The sequence below is a fragment of the Sardina pilchardus genome, chromosome 17 (genome assembly GCF_963854185.1).
Source record: "Sardina pilchardus chromosome 17, fSarPil1.1, whole genome shotgun sequence".
NCBI lineage: Eukaryota > Metazoa > Chordata > Actinopteri > Clupeiformes > Clupeidae > Sardina > Sardina pilchardus.
Genome location: NC_085010.1, coordinates 22,606,068 through 22,627,561, shown reverse-complemented (window position 1 = coordinate 22,627,561; position 21,494 = coordinate 22,606,068). Strand labels below are relative to the sequence as shown.

The 21,494-nt window shown below is 41.3% G+C and overlaps 2 protein-coding genes across 4 annotated transcripts in view; both read left to right on the top strand.

Annotated features, from left to right (window-relative positions):
* Nucleotides 1-3,191, top strand: part of LOC134062502 (uncharacterized) — a 10,558-nt gene extending 7,367 nt beyond the window's left edge. The window contains exons 2-3 of the mRNA XM_062518522.1: nt 1-2,318; nt 2,414-3,191. The exon at nt 1-2,318 is cut by the window's left edge and continues 2,386 nt beyond it. Coding sequence (XP_062374506.1) covers nt 1-2,284 — 2,284 coding nt within the window. The 3' untranslated portion in view covers nt 2,285-2,318; nt 2,414-3,191. The remainder of the gene's footprint in view (nt 2,319-2,413) is intronic.
* Nucleotides 3,192-6,218: 3,027 nt separating this feature from the next.
* On the top strand, nt 6,219-20,143 carry si:ch211-106e7.2 (uncharacterized). 3 transcript variants are annotated; one of them, XM_062517859.1, is made up of 2 exons: nt 6,219-6,246; nt 14,253-20,143. In XM_062517859.1, exon 2 carries the CDS (start codon nt 14,277-14,279, stop codon nt 18,657-18,659), a length of 4,383 nt encoding a protein of 1,460 aa, XP_062373843.1. In that variant the 5' UTR covers nt 6,219-6,246; nt 14,253-14,276; the 3' UTR covers nt 18,660-20,143. The 3 variants fall into 3 exon arrangements, with proteins under 3 accessions (XP_062373843.1, XP_062373842.1, XP_062373844.1); XM_062517858.1 differs by lacking the exon at nt 6,219-6,246 and adding an exon at nt 11,990-13,935; XM_062517860.1 differs by lacking the exon at nt 6,219-6,246 and having other exon boundaries at nt 12,738-18,696; nt 19,263-20,143.
* The last annotated feature ends 1,351 nt before the right edge of the window (nt 20,144-21,494 follow it).

The following is a 21,494-nucleotide window of genomic DNA, read 5'->3' as shown; positions in this document are numbered from 1 at the left end:
GGGCCATATTACCAATAGTTCTGACTGTGACATAGCAATGGAGTTAGATAAGTCATCATGGAGAAATTTGAATGATGAGTCATTGGACATTGACAGAGAATTGGCAGATGAAGATTTTACAAAAGAAATTTGTGGATCGTTGCTGGAGAGAAACTTGCTCAGTAGTATTCAAGCCCCAGGTACCACATCTCTCCATGAGGACAGTGTGTCTAAGGAAGATATCTGTCCATCCTCACCATTGGCAAAACCAGACACATCTTCTTTGTACAGTGAAAACGGCAGTGGCAAAGCCGAACAGACTAAACATGGCAAAAGTCAAGATGATCTAAGACAAAAAGTGACAGTGCCCGCCAACAACAACAGTGATAGACAAAGTGTTTCAAAAAAGGAAAACAAAGAAGATGATGTCTCCCCTCAGCTTTCGGTGTCCTTGAGAAATCTTAATAGACATTCATATGAAAAATCAGCTGCAGCTGACACTCAGAATGACACAGTATTCAACATTGCTGAGATGTCTGAGAAACAAACCTCTGAACAGTGTTTCGGAATAGGTTCAGCCAGCACAGCTGTTCAAATAAATTCATACTCACAAGATTCTGTGGACTCGGGACACAACAGCAGGGACTTGGACTATGAGATGAGTGTGACTGAAGAACGCATTCTGTCATTGTCTGAAAGAATTTGTGAACAGGTGGACACATCAGAGAAGGACTGTCCAGTGAGCCCAGCTGATACGATGCTGTCCATCAAATTAACTGCTCTGTCATCTGAAAACAAAGATATGGCTGATTCTGAAAATGTACATCAGGACCTCATTAGTTCTCCACAGAAAGGTCTGACATCACCTAGCAATGAGTATTCATATGAATCTTACCCAGACTCCCTGAAGAGTCCAGATGAACCCTTGATGTCAATGAAAATAACAGTGTTGTCAGTGGATGAGTTTAAGGCATTGTCAAAAGAATTATGGGCAGACTCTGATGACCGTGAACACAATGTTGCTCCATCTTCTCCCATTTGGATTGACAGTGAGGATGATGATTCTGAGGTGGACTTGGAGCACACTTGTAAGACAATTGGAAATTTGAGTCAAATGATGAAACAAGAAAAGATTACCACATTTGAAGAGGAGATTCCATCCTTTCCCTCCATCGAGCAAGTGTTGAAACATTGTGAAATACGGACAGGCAGAACAGAAAAACAGAATGACAACATGGAAAATTCAGCTACAAAAGGGTTAACTAGTCTTCTGAAGGATAGCAGGAAGGAGGACACTCTAGAACATGAATCTCAAAATGCTTGCAAAAAGGCCCAGGCTTTGGCAACCCATCCAGCAGCCAAGTCACCGGAACAGGAGATTCTTATCCCTTACTCCTCACCCAGCGGGATTAAAGCCAGCTCTCCCATCTCCCCATCTGCCCCCATAAGGACAACAAACTCTGATGTAATGAAGGAATCAAGTCCACTGCAGACTGAAAGGTCAAGTGCAAGCCACGGACATGAAAACAGCAGCCCCACCAGCATTCTCCTATCTCCAGTCTCCAGTCCCTTCAAAACATGTAGAATGGAACCACTCGAAGATTGGGAGCATTCAAAGTTGATAGATGTCCTTTGTCCATTAGGCCATTCACCCCTGAGAGTAACTGAGAAATGTAATGAATCCCAAGACACTGGTACATCAGACAACATGAAGACACCAGACAAAAAAAGGCACAGAGATTATGATGCAAGCCTCACTATTACCTCAGGGGAGAATGTTCTGGATCAGGCAGACACTCCAGAATCGCCAAACAGGAAAAGAAAACGTGTAACGTTTAAGCTGTATGGATCCCAAAAAGTAGATTCTAAGGATGCGAATGAAATGAATCAGTATCGCTCAAACTGTGATCGTAATTTGCCTCCTTTACTTGATATTTCATATTCCCCCGACAACACATCTGCAAAAGACAAGATCAGGAAAAGTTGGGGGGACAGTTTTGTGCCCACTACTGGCAAATACAGGAGACTGTCAAGCTCAGAAGATAAGAACAGGGAAAAGAATGTGCCTGAAAGACCAGTAAATCACTGTGAATTATCTGGAAAGGACAAGGATGAGCAGCAGCAATCATCCAGCAAGAAGCACCGGTCAGGTCGCAGAAAGCGTAAACGCAGGTTCTGGACTCTAGGCGAAGTGAGAATGGAAGTTGAGAGGAAGAACACATCCATAGAAAAGTCTCTGCTAGAAAAGCAAGACATGGGACTACATGTGATTAAACGGTATCAGCAGATTCACATGAAAGTGTGAACTTTGGAGGAAGAATAACAACGAGTGAAAGAAAGTAAGTATGAAACATGTCTGATATATGTCTGATATATGCCTAAGTATTGCTCTCCAAATTAATCAAACTGTTCTCTTTTCTCCTCTCTTCACCAGATACCTCTTATGAGATTACTTGAAATGGCATCAGGATGTGAGGCCAACTGTGTTCTGCTTTGTCTCAGATCTGGATGTGTAGTAAATTATCTGTCATGTTACTTTTTTTTTCTTTCCTGGTTGGTACTGTTGGACTTTTTTGGAAGTTTTCTGGATTCATCAAACAGTCTCAGGCAGTCAGCAGTCAGTCAGAATTCTTCAGAGAGCTTTGTTCACTGCACCGGAGACATACTGAACGTTGTGTGGCTAATAAACGCAGTCTGACGTTACAATACAAAGTTACACCTCTTATACAATCTTGACTAATGACTTCCATCTGTGCCATGCTAGTCAGTTAACAACACAACAACAGTTTTTCCCACAAGGTTGTATCCCAAACGAACGCCACCTGTGCCATGTTTTCAGGTCTGACTTGACCCCACTAATCTGAAGGGAGATGCCAGCCTGACCCTGAGACAACAACAGCTCCCTCCCAGACCCACACTATCTCAACAGAAACCGCAGGAGACCCGGAAACAGGAGACATATCAGACGCAAATCATCTCAGCTACGTCGACCAGCACATTTCCATTTCTGCAGTAAAGACTAAAAGTGGAAATAAGTAAATGTAGATTATCACACATACGGGTTTGAACACACACACACACACACTCTTGAAAGTTATGTAAGCGTTAAAATTTATTCCTACAGTATGTAGCCCAGAATTTTGATATTTGTGATATACTATGCAACATATTGTTGACTCACCTTTTGTTAAACCTTCAGGTTAAGGTTGAATGATGTCATTTTTTATTGCTTTTTTTAATAAATATTTTTTATCAACAAAAAATATCATATCAGTTGTGATTTTATATTTTTTATTTTAAATAAAGTAATACTGCAGCAACATAAATGGTGTCTAGTCCTATTCGGACGGGATTAGTTTTACATGGAGATGGGGTAACTATTACCAGGTAATTATTACCAGGGGTTTTTAGTCCCGTCCGAATGCGCCATGTCAGTAGAAATTACGGCGACTTTTACCTTCTGTAAAATGGTCCAAAAAATAATGCCTTGGGTAGTGTTAATCCTGTGCAAATATGTAGAAGTTTATGTATTCTGTCACCTGTAACCTGTTTTTTGAGCATGGAGGCACTTAATTAGTGACTTATAATGACTAACAAATGGTTAGTATGCTAATAATACACATGTTAGTAAGCAGCTAACTAATGGTGAATATATGTGTCTTAATATAAGTGTTACCGGGTCCTTCCACTTAACAGGTGATTGACATGCTGACGAGCCAATCATGAGAGCCCTAATGAGTAAAGTCAAATTATCATATTGGTGGAATCTCCTTCCACAGGTTACATTAAAAATGAGGTACAGTAATTTCCTGCATATAAGCCGCATTGTGTATAAGCCGCAGGACAGTGTTTTATGCAAGTTAAAAGAAACTAAACCATATTAACACCATATTAACTGCCCCCCCCCCCCCTGTATTAACCTCATAGCTGAAGAAATTTTGCAAGATCAATGTATAAGCCGCGGTTAATAGTCTGGAAATTACGGTATACCTTCATCTAGTTGTGAATCTCAGGTTCTGTCAATTAATTATTCATATGTTTGAGGTTTTGACAACTTCTCAAGCTCCCATGACGGGACCCTTCCATTAGTCCTCTCACATGTATATGTTAAGTGCGCTCTCCACCATTTGCCATGATGGTCCTGCTTATTGAGCTGCTCTTCTAAGTGCTTTTTGTTTAGTATCATGTGTCTGTGTTGGCCTCTACCTGTCCAGCAATATCTGGTCATGCTTGGTGTGCGTGCGAAGAGAGAGATGCCGTGACAGACAAGTCCCAGCACACCCAGGTGAGCATGTGAACTTAGATGAACAGGGCAACGAGTTGTGCATATAGGCCTTTTCAATGGAAATTTATCACACAGGCAGGGCAGCATATTTTGATCTGTTGACAGCATGAGAAAAACTGTTGCTCTCTAACACTGTCCACTTAATCAATACACTCAGTGTACTGGTGAAGGAATAGATTAAATAAACAGATATGGAAGGTTTGCAAAGTGTATTTTTAGTACTTTTAGAATACAAAAATACAGCATTTTATTTTGGTGTGGCTAATGTATTTTGCAGTTACATAAATTGATACACTCAAAATTATGGTATTTGATATTCTACTTTAAAAGACATGTTGATGTATTTTTGCCCATCCCTGCCAAAAGCTATAGCAGCAAGGCAGCTAATGCTACATAAAATCATGCCTCCCAGAGTGTAGTACTGAAGCTGAAAAAAAAAAAAAAAGTTTCTTGACTTTGTGTGGGAAAGAGGCTGCCCTGATACATAAGTGACTAGCCATATTGCAGGGGCAACAGCTTTACTGCCTATGGGCAACAGTTGCCGCCAATCAGACACTGATCTATAGGCAGGACTTCTGGTAAAGGCAGGACTTTGTGTGTGTGTGTGTGTGTGTGTGTGTGTGTGTGTGTGTGTGTGTGTGTGTGTGTGTGTGTGTGTGAGAGAGAGAGAGAAAGAGAGAGAGAGAGAGAGAGAGAACCAAGTATACCAAGCCTAATTGATTTTCTAAATTTGTCTTAGCATTTTGCAAAACACTGTAGTGTACTCTTCCGAGTTTAAACCCCAGTGGTTGTAACATATTCATTGGCAGAGGTAGACATTACATTTACTCAGTTACTGTACTCAAGTCGAAAAGACTGTCCAATTACATGTGTATTTTCTATTACGCAACCTACAGTAGGCTTTAAATAATGTTGTTGACTAACATATATTATTGTTATATAAACTACTGTACCTTGTACCTTCTCAATATTAATGTTACCATAAGCTTCATGACGCCATTACACTAACAATGATTAGACAAAGATAGATACAATGATAGATAATGATAGACAATCTGACACTATCAAACACAAAAGGGGATGTCTTGATTTGGTCTGAAAGTGTAAAGCATTTGTCGTGGAAAAATCACCTTTAACTTAACTTTTTAACTCTTAACATAGCACTCCACCAAAGTCCAAAGCAAAATCTATCAGGACATAAATCTGTTAGCCCAACACTAACAGAAAAACACTGCCTCAAAAGGCTATTTTGAACACATGTAGTTGAAAGTTTTAAATGTGCAAAAACAAACTATACATTTGTAGGCTATACAATGTAAAGTATAGTCACAACAATGGTAAAACAAAAATAATAATAAAAAAATAAAACCTAATTGCACAAAATGAGACATTTTTAAAGTTGAAATGTTGTCCTAGTTGTCCTGAACTTGCACTTGCGTTTCGGCATGGCTGAAGATGCCGGATAGTTTTGCGCGTTGCCAGTGGTAAACAAGGAAGTGTGCGCTGATGAGGTGAATAACCAAATAAATGTTTAGGCCGAGAATATCGACCAATGACGGTAGCTCTAAGGCCATCTCTACACTTCAATTCAATGCAGAGCCATAGATAGAGATTCAATGCAAAGCGAACTGTAGGGGGAGGGCGTGATTAGCCTAATTGAAATAGAGCAATGCAATTTCGGTGAAAGCACGTTAGGCTAGAATAACAAAATCCCGGACGATTCTGAAATTTCAAAAGAGGACATGTCCGGACATGTCCGAGCAAAAGAGGACGTCTGGTCACCCTATCTAATAGCCTATTCTAGCAGAAAATTATCTCGTGAACGCGCATAGGCGGGAAGACGGTAGGGGAGGCGTGCATATAGCCTATCCAGGCTGAGCTGCAAAGTAGTCGAGGATGGGGTCGCAACGAAACATTTTAGAAGCCTCATATCGGGAGGCAGAGAATTCAGGCGAACTGGAGGAGTCGTGTCACGTCGTGTAGTAAGTCACAACTGTTTCATTTATAATTCAGTGTAACCTATAGCTTTAAAGCAACACTAAAGTGCTTTTTGCACCTTAAAATATTTTTTCCAAAATAATTGTGGTGGTTCATCGTAGCAGGGTGAACGGCACTTTAGCATACGTAGGTTTTGTTGTGATAGCCTACATTAATTCGCTCGCCAGAGGTGGATTTAACGAGAGTTAAATCGATAGGCTATTATTATGGAGAAGGCTTGGAGGGATGAGTTACTTTGACGCCTGCTCAGAATGTTCTCAAAGTTCCGCTTTAACCCTCTCTGGCTAAAATCTGAATTGTGTCTTGTACATTCAAAGACGCTCACCATTCGCTATAGCCTACCTTTGACCTAGGCCTACATTCGCTAGAAATGTTTCATTTGCTGTTAATGGAAAAACATCCAGCGCAGTACCAAAATTGCGCATTAACAGGGCTCTAATGACCATTTTGATTCGCTTGAATCGTTCTGTTGGATAGAAAACCATGTTGGTGCTACTAGGCTATATAGCTGGAAATTATTAGTTAATTCGCTTATAGAAAAGGGCTGTAATTGCGACATCGAAGCAAGTCAAATCTGAGTAGGCTATCATTCCATCGAACTACAGATCCGTTACCCTAACTTAAACTAGTGCGGTTAGCCGGTAGAGGGCGGCGAAGCGAATGCAGAAGTGCCGTTTACCCTGTTACGAGTTGATGAACCACTGACATTATTTTGGAAACATTACGATTGAACAACTATTCTTTAGCGTTGCTTTAAATGTTTTTTCCTGTTTATTCCAGTAAATGATACTTTTATTTTTGTTACTTTCACATTTGCATATGTTGTTATAAACAGTTCTGATGTGGTTTATGCATAAGGCAGAGTTGAAAGGGAAGTCTGTCACTGCTTGTATATATGGCAGCGGAGAAGGGGAATTCAGTGCTTAGGCAGAGGTGAAAGGCAAGGTGACAGCTGGCCAACTCAGTAGGCTAGGCTACACAAAAAGACACCAGTTGGAAAGTACCTGGAAAACCATTGGGAGGGAGGGCCTACATTCTGACAAAATACTTAAACAACCATTACATAATGACACATTATTTTAAAAAGAAGGGAATGGGTGGGGCTTCCCTCCATTATAAATTGACCCGCCCCCTTTTCTGATTGGCTGAGCGATATCTTGGGGACATGTCAGGAGGAGGCGCTCCAGAGGCAGCAGAGAGTACATAAAGCAGAGCACAGACAGCTGAGGGCAGAGGCCACTCTTACCTCATTGCCTGACAGTGCAGTTCATACGTTGTTTGGATTGTATTCTCAACTGATTTGAAAGTAGGCTATTGGGAAAACCCAGGTTACATAATAGTATGGCACAATAACACATTTAGAAGGTGGTTTCCACCATCGTAATAAATTAGCCAGCTTGATTCTGATTGGATGAGTGAGATTTTGGTGACGTCTCGAGAAGGAGGCGCTTCTGAAACAGCCAGAGGCATAAAACCCAGAGCACAGACATCAGTAGCTCAGATCTCATTGGGGGTATTAGCTGGTATCATCTTCACTCTATACACTAATCCAGCGCGAACTTTATGGGCGCTGCCATCTTGAATATCGCCATTACTGCGTGCCTGTGAGTGTGACGAGTGACACTTGCCTGTGCTTTTCAATGAAAGCATCCTGTCAGAGAATGTCTAACAAGAGATCCCGCTCATGAAAGAAAATGTCAGGTGAAAGGGAACATTGGATCAATGATGTCAGACTGTGCCAAAACTTACCAATGAAGGTAATTTATCAACAACATAAGGTATTAAGACGTGTATTAATGACAGCTAACCTCTGCAACAGCCGCCTATGGAACCAACGGGCTAATTTCTTAGCAGCCAGTCACGCAGTAATGGCGGTTTTGAGTTACTTCCGTGTTTCGCTGGATTAGTGTATTGCTTGACAGTTCAGTCTAGACATTGTTTTATTTTCACTGCAATACGGTGAATTAGACATACCGCAAAGCGGTACAAACATGACCGCCGCTCAGTCCTGCACATTCTCACCGCGAAAATGAATTACACTTGCTCAAAATTTGTTTGCATCTCCTACTCCATCCCCTACTGTAACTTTTATGTATGTAAATTAATGTGTGCATGTGATGTGTACGCTTGCTTTTGTGTACAGTATGTGTGCTTCTCTGTCTGTGTTTTTCCGCTTGTGAGTGTGTGCTTGCCTGAATTTGTGTGTATATGTTATGTGTCTGTGTGTATGTGTGTGGGTAATGGTGTGTGTGTGTGTGTGTGTGTGTGCGTGTGTGTGTGTGTGTTTATGTGTGTGGGGGTTGCATGCATGTGGGTGTGTTCGTGCATGCGTGAGTGTACGTGTTTATGTGTGTGTGCATGCAGTTGCGTGTGTGCACTGTGCGTATTCCTGCCCGTTTACTGTGTGTGTCTTCGTGTGTGTGTGTGAGTGTGTGCGTACCTGTGTGTATATGTACAGTCCCTTGGTGCTCCCCCCCCCCCACACACACATGGTTATGGTTATGGTTTTGGTTACCGTAAAACTTCAAACAATAGCCGAGTCCCAAATAGACGCATGTCTCTTTTAAACGCCCGGTGTGACTACAGATTTGGGGTTATAGGCCGGTCTCCAACAGAAGCCTGGTCTGTTTTTTTTTTTGTTTCGAGTTGTATTTATTCTTCTTATACCCGTCAGATCGTCTGGTGGTGGTGATCATCGATGGTACAGATTGCGCACACTAAATTTATAATTGCATGACTGCGGAGGTGAAAGCCAGCTATAGAGTTCCAAATTCTTAACTTTTTTCGACATTGGCCTATGTCCTGCATTATTTAATTAATGCCATTTTGTTAAATTTGCGCACTAGACAACATATTCTATCACAAACTTTCTTTGTTTAGTTTCACTTTCTCTCGTTTCTCCACGTTTCTCCGCGTTTCTCTCAATACCATGGCGGAAAAGAAAAAGACTTGATTTAAATGACATTTAAGCTGACAGTTGTCAAATTTGCCTAACAAAATTCGGGAGAAGCAGCGGCAAGATATTTCTCGGTTGATCCAAAGAGGGTGCGTAAAGGCTGAGCTGTAACTGTCTCCAAAGAGGGAGAGCCCTGCGCATCTGGTCGGGAGCTGCGCAAGCAAGGCAGGCAAGTGGAGGAGAGCGACGAGGAGGAGGAATTCGCAAATCAACTTGTAGCCTAGTTGAGGATCACGGTGATAGCGATTAATAGGATCATTTTTAATCACACGATTGCAGTTGTTTTACAGGGTAGCATTCATTCTTTATTGTTGATGTATTATCAGGGGCAACAAGTTCACAGGCTCGATGGTAACTTGAATTGTTCAGCCCGCTGTCACATCGTTTCGTTATTTTAAGCTGCCAATAATTTAAGACATAGCCTATTATAGTAGGCTAGTTCTAATATGATCTGATTTGTGAAACACATTCGAATTATAGGCTAAATAAAGTAGCCTACCCTACTATAATGTGGTAACCTCCTGTTGTCATGCTTTCTGTCTGCTTATGCTATTGGGTAGTTATTTCTAATCCTACAATAAACCTACACTCAACTAACACCACTAAATTAAACGCCTGTCTCATATAGACGCCTGTCTCAAATACACGCCGGTGCATTTTGGCGATTTGGCAAAATAAAAGCCCGGGCTATTGTTTGGAGTTTTACGGTATTTAGCAGACGCCTTTGTCCAAAGCAATGAAAGCATACTACTCACTTACATCATTCACCCCCTGCAGTTTACTCTTACCCCCCCCCCCCCCCCCCCATGCACTTTAATGCTTTTTGCACTTATCCTGCCCCTCTACATCCCCCCCTGCCCCTCCACAACTGTGAGTATGTGAGTATGTGTGTGTGCCTGCATGTGTGTGTATGCATGTATCTTTATATGTGTGTGTGCCTAAGTTACACAAAACTTTGCATGCATTCAGAGTAGGGCTGGGATAAACGATTATTTTTTAAACGATTAATCTAGCGATTATTTTTTCGATGCATCGATTAATCTAACGATTCATTTTTTCAGTTCGATTCGATTTCGATTCGATTCGATTATCGATTATCTCCCCACTAATTGACTAATTGCAATATATACATGTTGATTTACATATGTGAATGAAATAAAACATTGCAATGTATGTTTATTGCTCTTAAAATTCCTAAATGAAAGACTATGCAAGTGCAAAGTAATGCATTCTAAGTCAGAGGTAGCATTCAATAAAACCTTGATGCCTTGAAAACACTGGGAGTGTTGTCAAATTGAACTGTCATCAATAAAATGACAAGTTAAGTAGGCTTATTTTAAGTCTTTGGGACTTTGGGGCCATAGGGCCCACCTACACATACTGTATACCCCCATCAAATCATCATTATGATGATCATTATTATCATTATTATTATGCTGTATTAAGTGTACTTTCACTTCAAAGCAGTCAATGTTTTAAATGCTAACATTGTTCACAAAAAGTTTGTGAAAAAATCAGACCTGCTTTAGTAATGTAAGATACAGTATAATTACAATAGCTTTTGCATGGTTGCATGATACTGAAAACAACAGCAATAATATGGGTGCTATTGTTTTGGGATGTTTCCCTCGTGCAAGCATCAAACTCTGGTAGGCAAATGGAGACAAAATTGACATGCTTTTTAATGAAATTCCATTTGAATCTCTGAATGTAAGGATTCAGGAAAAACGTAACAACTTTAGTCTACGTATTACGGCCGAGCAGATAGGCGTAAATCACTGATCTGGAGATTTTTAGATGAAAGACTAAGGCTACAATCTTTTGACCATATTCAAATTTGACTGAACTATACTCTGCTCTGTATCAAGAATCCACGTTGTTCTATTAAATGTCGTTAAATAATTAAACAGCAGGTTGAACGGAACTTGCCACCAACGTTATCGATTAGTTTCAGTTTCTGTCGCGCAAACACGCACATGCATGCATTCAATGAACGCTCATACCAACACTTAATTGTGTTGCTGTATGTTTATTCACATCGAATTAGCACGTATTTGCTCCTGATTGCTGAAACTTTTGTTTTCTTTTTCTGTCGGGCCGCGGTTGCTTCATCAATTGCGCAGCAAATTATCAGGTGAAGCACCGAGCCTAATTTCACTCCACGCCTCACAGACCAGCAGTCTCTCTACATTGCGGACCGGTGCAGCTCCGTCCAGCTCCGTCCGCGGCCCATAGTTAGAGAAACGCAGTAGAGGAAAGAGTGCGTGCTGCAGTGCCTTGCACTTTTGAAATTCTGAGGAGTCACTCACGTTGCCGCCAACCTTGTTTTGATTTTGACGACGTGTCGATTCGCATATTTTGAACCGACGTATTTTTTGCGTCGAATTAATCGGTTAAGTCGATGCGTTGTCCCAGCCCTAATTCAGAGGGTTTCAAGGATCCTACAATTCCAATTTCGTGCAGTTTTGACCATGTCAGACAGAGATCCGATTACTACACCTGGAGCCCGTCTACGGAGAGCCTTGCCCCTCCCTGTTAAGTCCTATTGTACCGATTTTTGGTTGCAGTTCCACCAGAGTTCAGCAACTCATCAGTGCTAACGTTATTCGACATAACTGTACAACATACAGTATGTAGTTTAAGATAACGCTAATGTGGTCTTCTATCTCTGTAAGAAGCGTCAGAGACATACGTAGAGCAGAGCTAGAGGCTAAAGGCAGAGCTTTCAGGTATGCTCCTCCTTGCCTAATGTATTCTGAATATGGAGGCCGAAACATGGCTTTCGCCATACAGACAAATCACTAGTATGTATTCTCAATACATTCTACGCTTATGAGAATACTTTGATTTGTTAGTGGACATAATGTAATTACACATGAATGAGCACATATTTTTTGAAGAAAACGTGGTTTTGCTAAGAATCGACCCAAAAAACTGCACAATGTAGCTTTAATGTTAAAAGAAAACAGAAAACAGTTTCCCACCAACATAACTGACTCAATTCTGATAGGGAGAGTTTCTGGAGCAGCCGGAAGCATAGAAAGCAGAGCAGTCACGAGCAGCTGGACAACTGTCCATCAGTCACCACCATCATTTGTCCAGCTTTTATACCCCTTTCAAGTACGCATCACTTGTTTGTTAACTCAGAATAGAAAACATCTCCTTTGTCTTCTTTGCCAAAGTAGGCAATACATACAGTATTTGCCTAGGTAGTGCTTAGGTCTTCATCACCCTCTAACCTCTGGCCCTGCTGAGCAGCCGCCCCTATTGATCACTCATCTCTGGCTCCAAGCCCTTATTTGTATTATGGCTAATAGGATCCCTGCTATTTTCACCAAGCCAGGTGTAACCTGCGTTGTGTGGAACTACCGCGGTCCAGCCCTGCACACGCCCGGACTCGAACCCGCGAGACAGCAGCACCTCGGATCGGGAGTCGAGCGCGCTAACAATCCAGCTAAAAGCCCAGGCTACTAGCTTTCATGCCAGCAGCGCTCTTGAAGCGTCGGGGAGTGAGGTTTACTAACGTTCTACAGCATAGCTAACCAGCTAGCACCGTTACACTCACTCCCCTAAACCTGACTCCCGATCCGGGTCACGGCACCAATGTAACCTGCTTTGTGTGGAACTACCGCGGTCCAGCCCTGCACACGCCCGGACTCGAACCCGCGAGACAGCAGCACCTCAGATCGGGAGTCGAGCGCGCTAACAATCCAGCTAAAAGCCCAGGCTACTAGCTTTCATGCCAACAGCGCTCTTGAAGCGTCGGGGAGTGAGGTTTACTAACGTTCTACAGCATAGCTAACCAGCTAGCACCCGTTACACAGGCTCCAGTTGTACTGTATGTCATATGATAAGGCACTCCAAATTCGGTCTGGCATTGTTCCATTGAAAAGCTTCTATGCCCGTATGAAGATCAGCCGACCAATCATGTTTTTATACAATGATGTAACAGAACAGAAAACAGTGATTAAGGCGTTTGTCGAGAAGAATGTTTTGGCTGTTCTGTCTGTAGTGTACAGTGCCTATAGAAAGTCATCATACCCTTTTGAATAGTTATTTTTTTTGTCCAAATGCATTCATCCCATACACAGCAGATAACGGAACAAACGACTAATGTGGACCATGGAGAAAGGTTTCAAGTTTGAACACTTCACCCGCAACGACCAATCCGGGGCGCACATGCGTGACCATGGTCAAAGGAAAAGCGGGCTCATATGAAGGAGAGTGTGGAAAAAAATGTGAGCATGAGTGGGTGTTGGAAAGGATAGAAACAAAGTCATATTATGGTTGGATGCTCGGAGTGGTTGGATGCTGGGAGTTTGCACAGGACATTCCACTTGTCGACCTCTTGGAAGAGGAAGTTGCCCTTATGCGGCGGACTGAGATGATACCCATGGACAAGCTCAGGGAACTGGGGGAAAATGAGAACCTTGGGAAGCAGAAACAGGAAACAGGAAACAGTTGTACAAACAGTACATGAGAAACCCAAGGGCATTCCAGATGAATATAGACCTCAACCTGAGAAGAGTGTCAGTGTCCACTCAATCTTCCCATGGGTAACAGTCATTAAAAACATTGATTGGGTTAACTGTTTCCAGCAGAAGTTCATACATGACCCTATAGATGCTTGTAAGATTCAAGACCTTGGCACAGCAACTAGAAGCAACATCCAGAATGGCAGTTGGATATAGGATGGGCTGTATCTCATCTGAAAGGGGTGAAGTGTTTTTTTTTTTTCTTTAAGCAGCAAATGCTATTTAAAGTATTTTAAAGTGGACTTAAGTCTACATATCCATCTACACATGATCTTCTTTCAAATATATGCCAAGAATTGTCACAGTACAAAAGAACTACTGTAACCACTAAGTTATCTAGTGTTAACTCGGTTATCTAGTGTGGATGTGTGTGTGTGTGTAGTGTAGTGAACTGTTTTGGGAGATCTTTGTGTTGACCCTTTGTGCTAAATATAATGGGGATGCGCAAAAGGAAAAATAAGAGTGTAAAACATAAGACTTTTTTTCACTTCCCTTGTAGACCTGCCAGTGATCGGCACTCATCATGATTACTCAATCCTACCAAGAAACTCAACGATATCAAACACACAACGGCTACCCTATGAACCACAACTATGGACTGTCTGTTGAAAATTCGCAGCTAAGTGGAAGCCAAGTCCCAAGTTCCAATTTAAACCAGCATGCCAATTTTGGATCCAGTCAGCATCACCATTCCTTGCAGCATGGAATTTGCCCCCCACAGACTAGTTACCATGGAAATGGATGTTATGGGACATCCTTATCCAATCCGAAACGTATGCATCCACTTTTACATTCAGCTTTAGCCCCAACTTCGTGTACTTGTAACAGTTTCTCTGGATGTAGCATGCCGCTGGGCAGTTATCAGGACTCCCAACTACAGTTACAACAAGGAACTATGGTACAACCTGGACACAAGCCCTCTTCAGGAACAGAACACTGGCATCCAAGGAACAGACCACTAACCTACTCGGGACAAAGTATATCCCGACTTCAATCAGAATCAACACATGGCATACAGAATCACTCACAAAGTAATGTGAATGGCACAGTCATACCGAACAGAGGACAAATGTTAAGTAGCCAACTTCAGGCCACTGATCCAAATATCAACAGATCATCTATCCCAGCCCAGCCCCAGACATTACAGTTAGAGCACTCTAGATGTCAAGGTCTATTTAACACTCTACTTCAATTTCCCGCTAGCAGAAAATGCTGTTTTAAATACCATCTAATTCCGATTTGGCAGGCCTTATCAGAAAGGATGAATATGCGGCCAGACAATCTCAATGTTAACAAATCTTCTCACCCAACTCGGATATGTCAATTACAATCTTGCGAACAAGGCCATGTTCAAATGCCTTTTGTCTATCAGTGCTGCCCATCATGCCTAAACAAGATTCTACAGTTCTACTTGTTTAAACTGAGCCAGCAACAGCAACATATCCAAATGAATGGTGAATTGAGTACTAACGGCCATGCATTACAACCAACACAAAATGGCTGGATTCCTAGTGGAACAAATGGACAAAATGTGATGCAAGCCACATCGCCATCCTCAAGTAGACCACAGTCAAACTGCCACATTGTCCATAATGTAAACCACAGACAGAGTTCAAGGAGAAATATGACTGTCTCATCATCTATCAGTTCATCCACAGTAGCTTCTCCGCCTATCTACTCCACTAACTCAACCAGCTCACTTCCTGTCTCCTCAGGTTTGAGTGCATTACCCCCTTGTCATCTTTATGGGACATACTCACAGTCAGACATTTCCAAAAACATGAGCAACTTGGGATATCCCAGGTACGTACATACTAATCAGAACAATCCAACTTCTGTGGACAATTCAAACAGAAATGACGGTAGAGTTCCAAACCTCAGTAATGGCAGTCGAGATTATGGTGCATCTGTCCAGCAACAAAACACACCTATTGACTCGGCCCTGCACAGAAAAAGCACAGAGTTGTACAACAACCTTGACCCAAACAGACCTGCTACAACTTCAATAGACAAGAATCGATTGCCTGAACATAACCGCTTGGAAGACAACACCGAGAGCAGTAACACAAACAGTACACATTGCTATATTGTTCCCAACATACACATGGCATGGACACAAGTTGCAGTCGTAACTCCCTTAAAGCCACCTGCAGATGGAGGCAAACTGAAGACATGTGAAGACGTCACTCCACTGAAATGTGGTGATGACCTCCCATTGCTAATAAAAGAATTGCAGCCCCTTGCTGTTGAAGACATAACAGAGGAGGCAATCATGGCATTAGACACTGACTGTTCAGCTATGAGGGAGACATTAACAAGTGTAAAATCATCAGAGGATGGCAGTTACCCAAGCTTAGGCTCTCTCATCAATCTGTCACCTGAGAGCGAAGATACTCACAAGAACCAAAATAATGAAGAATTAAGCCAACCTGATGTTTTCTTTGACGTGCCTGTAGTAGCATTAAGACTGGGAATGTTGAGGAAATTGGTGGCAAGCCTGGAACTGAAAGAAGAAGAAACAAAAAAAGATGAAAGCAGCATGAACAAGAATGAACTTGATTTTGCACATGCTATACTTGATCTGTATTGGGATGGCAGCTATCACAACTACATTGAGACAGAACTAGCAGGTACATTTGCAAATATATTGAAGGAAGCTGCAGAGTTTGATACTGAGGAAGACAAAACGATATTTGATTCCATAAATGTCAAGGATTTAAATCAGCTACAGCAAAGCAAGGGCCACATTCTTACAAATTGTTTTGATTTTGATTACGCTATGGACGTGGATACGTCATCGTGGAGAAACCTAGGTGATGAATCATTGGACATTGACAAAGAATTGGCAGATGGGTCATTTCTAGAAAATTCCCATGAAAAGTCACTTGAGAGAAGCTTGCTCAGTAATCTCCAGAACCTGGGCAAAAACTTAGACCAGAACCTTATCAGTTCGAAGAAACATGACCCGTCACCAATTATTATCATTGATGACCAGTCAGATGAGTCTGATGAAGACTGCTCTAAGACTCCAGATGACCCTTTGCTACCAATTAAGACAATACTGCTGTCATTAGACGAGTTAAAGGCTCTTCCAACACAAGCATGCAAAGACTCTGACAGGGCGCATGGTGTTGCAGCACCTTCGACTTGCGTTAATGTTAATTATTCTGAGGTGAAGTTGGTGGCCGAAGATTCTGTGATCTCACATCATAGCTGTCAGGACGTGGATCAAAAGGAGGTTTCGCCTGAAGATGGTTGTAAATTGTCAGAAAACCTCTCCAAAGAGGTAGAAACATCAAACATGGACTGTCTCAGTCGCCTAGATGATTACATACTGTCCATGAAATTGCCATCTGTGAATGAACTAAAAAAGGTGGATTCAGAAAATGTGTATCAGGACCTTGTGAGTTCTCCACAGAAAGACCCCCCCTCACCTATTCTTCTTGATGAACATTCAGAATGTCCTAAGAGTCCAGATGATCCCATATTGTCAATGAAGATAACAGTGCTGTCAATGGATGAGTTAAAGGCATTGTCCGGGGAATTCTGCAAAGACTCTGACGATGGTGTACACATTGTTGCTCTGTCCTCTGCCATTTGTCTTGACAGTGAAGATGATGATGATTCTGAGGTGAACTTGGGGCAAACTTGTCAGACGATCAGAGATCTGAGTCAAACATCAAATCAAGAGCTGATTACAATACTAGATGGTGAAGAAGAAATACCCTCCGTTGCCTCCATAAAAGATGTGTTTAAACCCAAACAAGACAAGACAAACAGTACAGAAGTAAAACAAGATGGCCACTTAACAAAGACAACTGGAAAAGAGCCAATTAATCCCCTTATAGATAGAAGGAAGGGAAATGAAGCTCAAGAACCCCAGCAACACATGCAAAAGGAACACAGTCATCCAAAACTAAACCGTTGGTCGTCCATTTATCAAAAGGTTTCCAGGAAGGACTCTGTTCAGACAGCTCATCAGCCAGAAAAGCCACATGGACTGGAAACTCATGTTGCTAACTCGTCTTCCTGTGGGATTAGAGTCAGCCATCCCATCTCTCCATCAGCAGCCATCAGGAAAAGAAAGTTCAGTGTAATGGAGGACTCAAGTTCACCAGACACAGTAAAGGGTTTGGAGCCTAAAAGACAAAGTCATGCAAGTCATGGACATGAAAGCAGCAGCATCCCCACCAGCATTCTCCAGTCGTTGCCCCTCAAAAAAAGAAAACAATCATTTGCTGAACTTGGGAATTCAGTCAAGTTGACAGACATCACGGTTCCCTCAAGCCACTCACCCCTGAATGAGACTATGACATTAAGTAATCCCCAAGACACTGGCGTAGACACAGAGCTAGCAGATGATAAAATACATATGGATGAAGTTGTAGGCCTACCTACTACTTCAGAAGATACTGCTCTGAATTTAGCAGGGACTTCAGACATTTCAGAATTACAAAAGTCCTCACGTGTGTGCAAGAAAAGGAAACATGTAACTTTGAGGCTGTATGGAGCCCAATGGAGTGATCATAAGGATTTAAATGGAACAGCTCACTATTATACAGATTGTGTCCGTGATATGCCAATCCATCTATCCATTATTCAATCCCTGGAAAAGAGCTCTGCGAAGGATAAGATCAGAAAAAGTTGGGAGGACCGTTTTGTGCCGCCTCCTGGGAAATCCAAGGATAAGATCAGAAAAAGTTGGGAGGACCGTTTTGTGCCGACTCCTGGGAAATCCAAGAGACTATCGCGTCCAGAAGGTGTGCGCAGAAAAAAGAATGTGCATGTAAGACCAGTAAAGCACCGGAAATCACAAGGACCACCTGGAAAGGACAAGGAGGAGCAGCAGCGACCACCTGCCAAGAAGCACCAGTCCAAACACGTGTCTGCCAGTCTAGGCAGTTGAGGTTGACGCGTTGAGAGGCTGTAAGGGTCCAAAGAAGGTATGAAACATGAGTTGCCAATGCTATGTTTCCAATGCTTTCCTTTCTTCCTGTACATTTTAGGTGTCTTGAATCTATGTTTCTAGTTTTTGTCATTCTTTAAGGGCCATTCACACCTGGCGAGATAATTATATACTGTATGTTCTAACGTTCTAACTGATAACGTTCTAACTCTCTTATAATTTTGTTCTGTTTTTGTATTCTTGTTCTGTATTTCTGAGAGTTGTACTTGGAGAGGGAAGATTAACCGAATCAAATTCCTTGTTTGTTTACACAAACCTGGCCAATAAAGCTGATTCTGATTTAATTTAGGCTTTTTTTTTTTCGTATCAATCAAAAACATTTTAATTTATATCTTATACATATTATATTCGTTCGATATAGCTATCATTGCCGATGTGAATGGCCCTTTAATGAAAGGTCCAAAATAATAATAAAAAGAAAAGGAATATTCAAACAGTGTACTTTTCTTGAGTTCTTAAACATTTAAGTTAAACATTTTGTCTGATGTCCAAAAGAACATATGGGATCTGAAAACTGATATTATTTTTTCCCTCTTTCACCAGGTATTGCTGATAAGATGACCTAACATTTTTTTGCGTTCTTCAGTGCACTCCATTGAATAGCCGTTGAACAGAGCCATTGAACAGAGCCGCTACAGCAAGTTCAGGATTTGATCCGAGGCCAACCGGTTGTCAGGCACCAGGCATATTTTATATGCTTTTTAATTCTGTGTTTAATTTTCCATTTTACTGAAATAAATATTAAAAAAAAAAACAAATAGAGCATAGAGCCCTCATTGGTCAAGCGTGTGTTGGGAAGTCGCCGTACTTTGCCATAGTTTCCCTTCATGTAGTGTTTAACACCAATAGACTGTCCCAAAACAGTTGTATAGTTTGTACAGAACACTTATGTATGATATTATTTTCAAAGTAATCATTGAATTCCAATGATGATGCTACCAGAATACTATACTGTATATACTGTATATAACTATATTTCATGCATGTTCATTTATGCTCATTTATGCAGATATTTTATGCAAAAATGTAGGCTAGATGTTATAAAGTCACAGACATGCTGATATTCACGAGACATGTTGCAAAATATAACTATGAGCTGATTCATATCTTCAGTGTTAAGCTACAGATCCAAAAAGTACATAATTTTCTTATGTCAGCAACAAATGTTAAAGATAACATATTTTACCTTACCTTGCTACTGTACCTTATTTTTTTATTTCACATTTGCCCAAACTTTCACTTTCTTGTGGAAGATCTGTGATCTGTGTTTTTTTTCCATAGGCTACATACACATCATGTTGATCATATGAAACCTTCAGGTTGAGTTATTGTTGTTTACTGTATAAATGTATATATATTTAGTCTTTTTTATCAACAGGATATGAATGATACTTTTGTATTTTAATAAACGAATATTGCAGTAACATAAATTGTGTCTTCAGAATTATGTTGCATTTGCTAACCAGTATCCTTGCACACAAATAGCCTATGCAGTGTTTTTCCCTATATGTTTATATTGTTACTTTCACATTCTCATGGAGTTGATACATTTGCTGGAAAGTTAGGGGACTTACTGCTGAGGCAGAGGTGAGGGCGAAGTGCCAGCTGGCCAAAGCAAGCGACAAGCAGTTTACAAGTTGGAAAGTACTGGAAATCCATTGGAAAGGACCTAAAGGTAGTGTGGTGTATTTTCCTTTCCATATTGTTTGAATAAGACACATTAGTAAGTGTTAGGAAAATCTTCCAAGTATTTAAGATTTTAAAACACAAGAACCACAACAAGTAATATGTTTTTACTCTGGCCCGAGGAGAGAGTGCAGACAAGAGGATTCCCCTGCTTGCCAAACAATCTCTGTCCTCTGAAACTCAGGGTAAATCTTTTATTAGAAGAAGTGGCCTTGTCCTTATTCGTCCTATCTCCCATATCCTGCTTTTGCAGGTACATCTGTTTCCTTTGACGTAAACAAGAACAATGTTGGCAAGAATACTCTTGGCATCAGCAGTGCACGTATACATGATATATTGCAGACATTGCAAAATAATATGTGAGGCAGTGCACGTATACATGAATTGTTGGCAAGATAACTGTGAGACGTGAGACACACCTAAATGTCCTTAACAATGATAATAACATAATAATTTCTTTAACAGTAAGATACATTAATAACCTTTAATACCATATACTTATAAGGAAGAGAACAATGTGTACTGGTGTATAGAAAAGAACAGAGTGAAATGGGAGAAAGGGGACTTTCTACCCAGGCAGGAGTGAGGGCAATGTGCCAGCTGGTTGAAAGCGCAAAACAGATGGAAAACTGGAAAGAACCAGAAAACCCAAACTATAGCAAAAGAGCACTAACAACTATGACTCAACATAGTGACCTAATGAAGAGGTGTGCTCATATTCTTTAAAAATGGAGGTGGGTGAAACTTCCACCATTGTGATTGGATCCGCTTGCTCCTCCACCTTTTCTGATTGGCTAGACGGACTCTGGTGACGTTCTCAGAAGGAGGCGCTTCTGAGAACGACAGAACAGAATATAAAGGGGAGCAGAGCAACCAGTGTTCAGATCGATCTCGTCGAGGTACCAGCTGGTAGCGCCGCCCTCACTCTATTGCTTGGTAGTGCAGTTCAGACATTGTTTGGATTGTAATATCATTGTGATACAGTGAATAAAGATCATCAGTGTTGGGAAGTCTCTGTCTGCGTGGTCTCCCTCGGATGCTTGTTCTAGAGTGATAATTGGTGTCTTCACAACAAGATCCAATGAACTC

Excerpts from the sequence above, each read along its gene's own strand:
- si:ch211-106e7.2 (XM_062517859.1), top strand. The coding sequence starts at position 14,277 with ATGATTACTCAATCCTACCAAGAAACTCAACGATATCAAACACACAAC.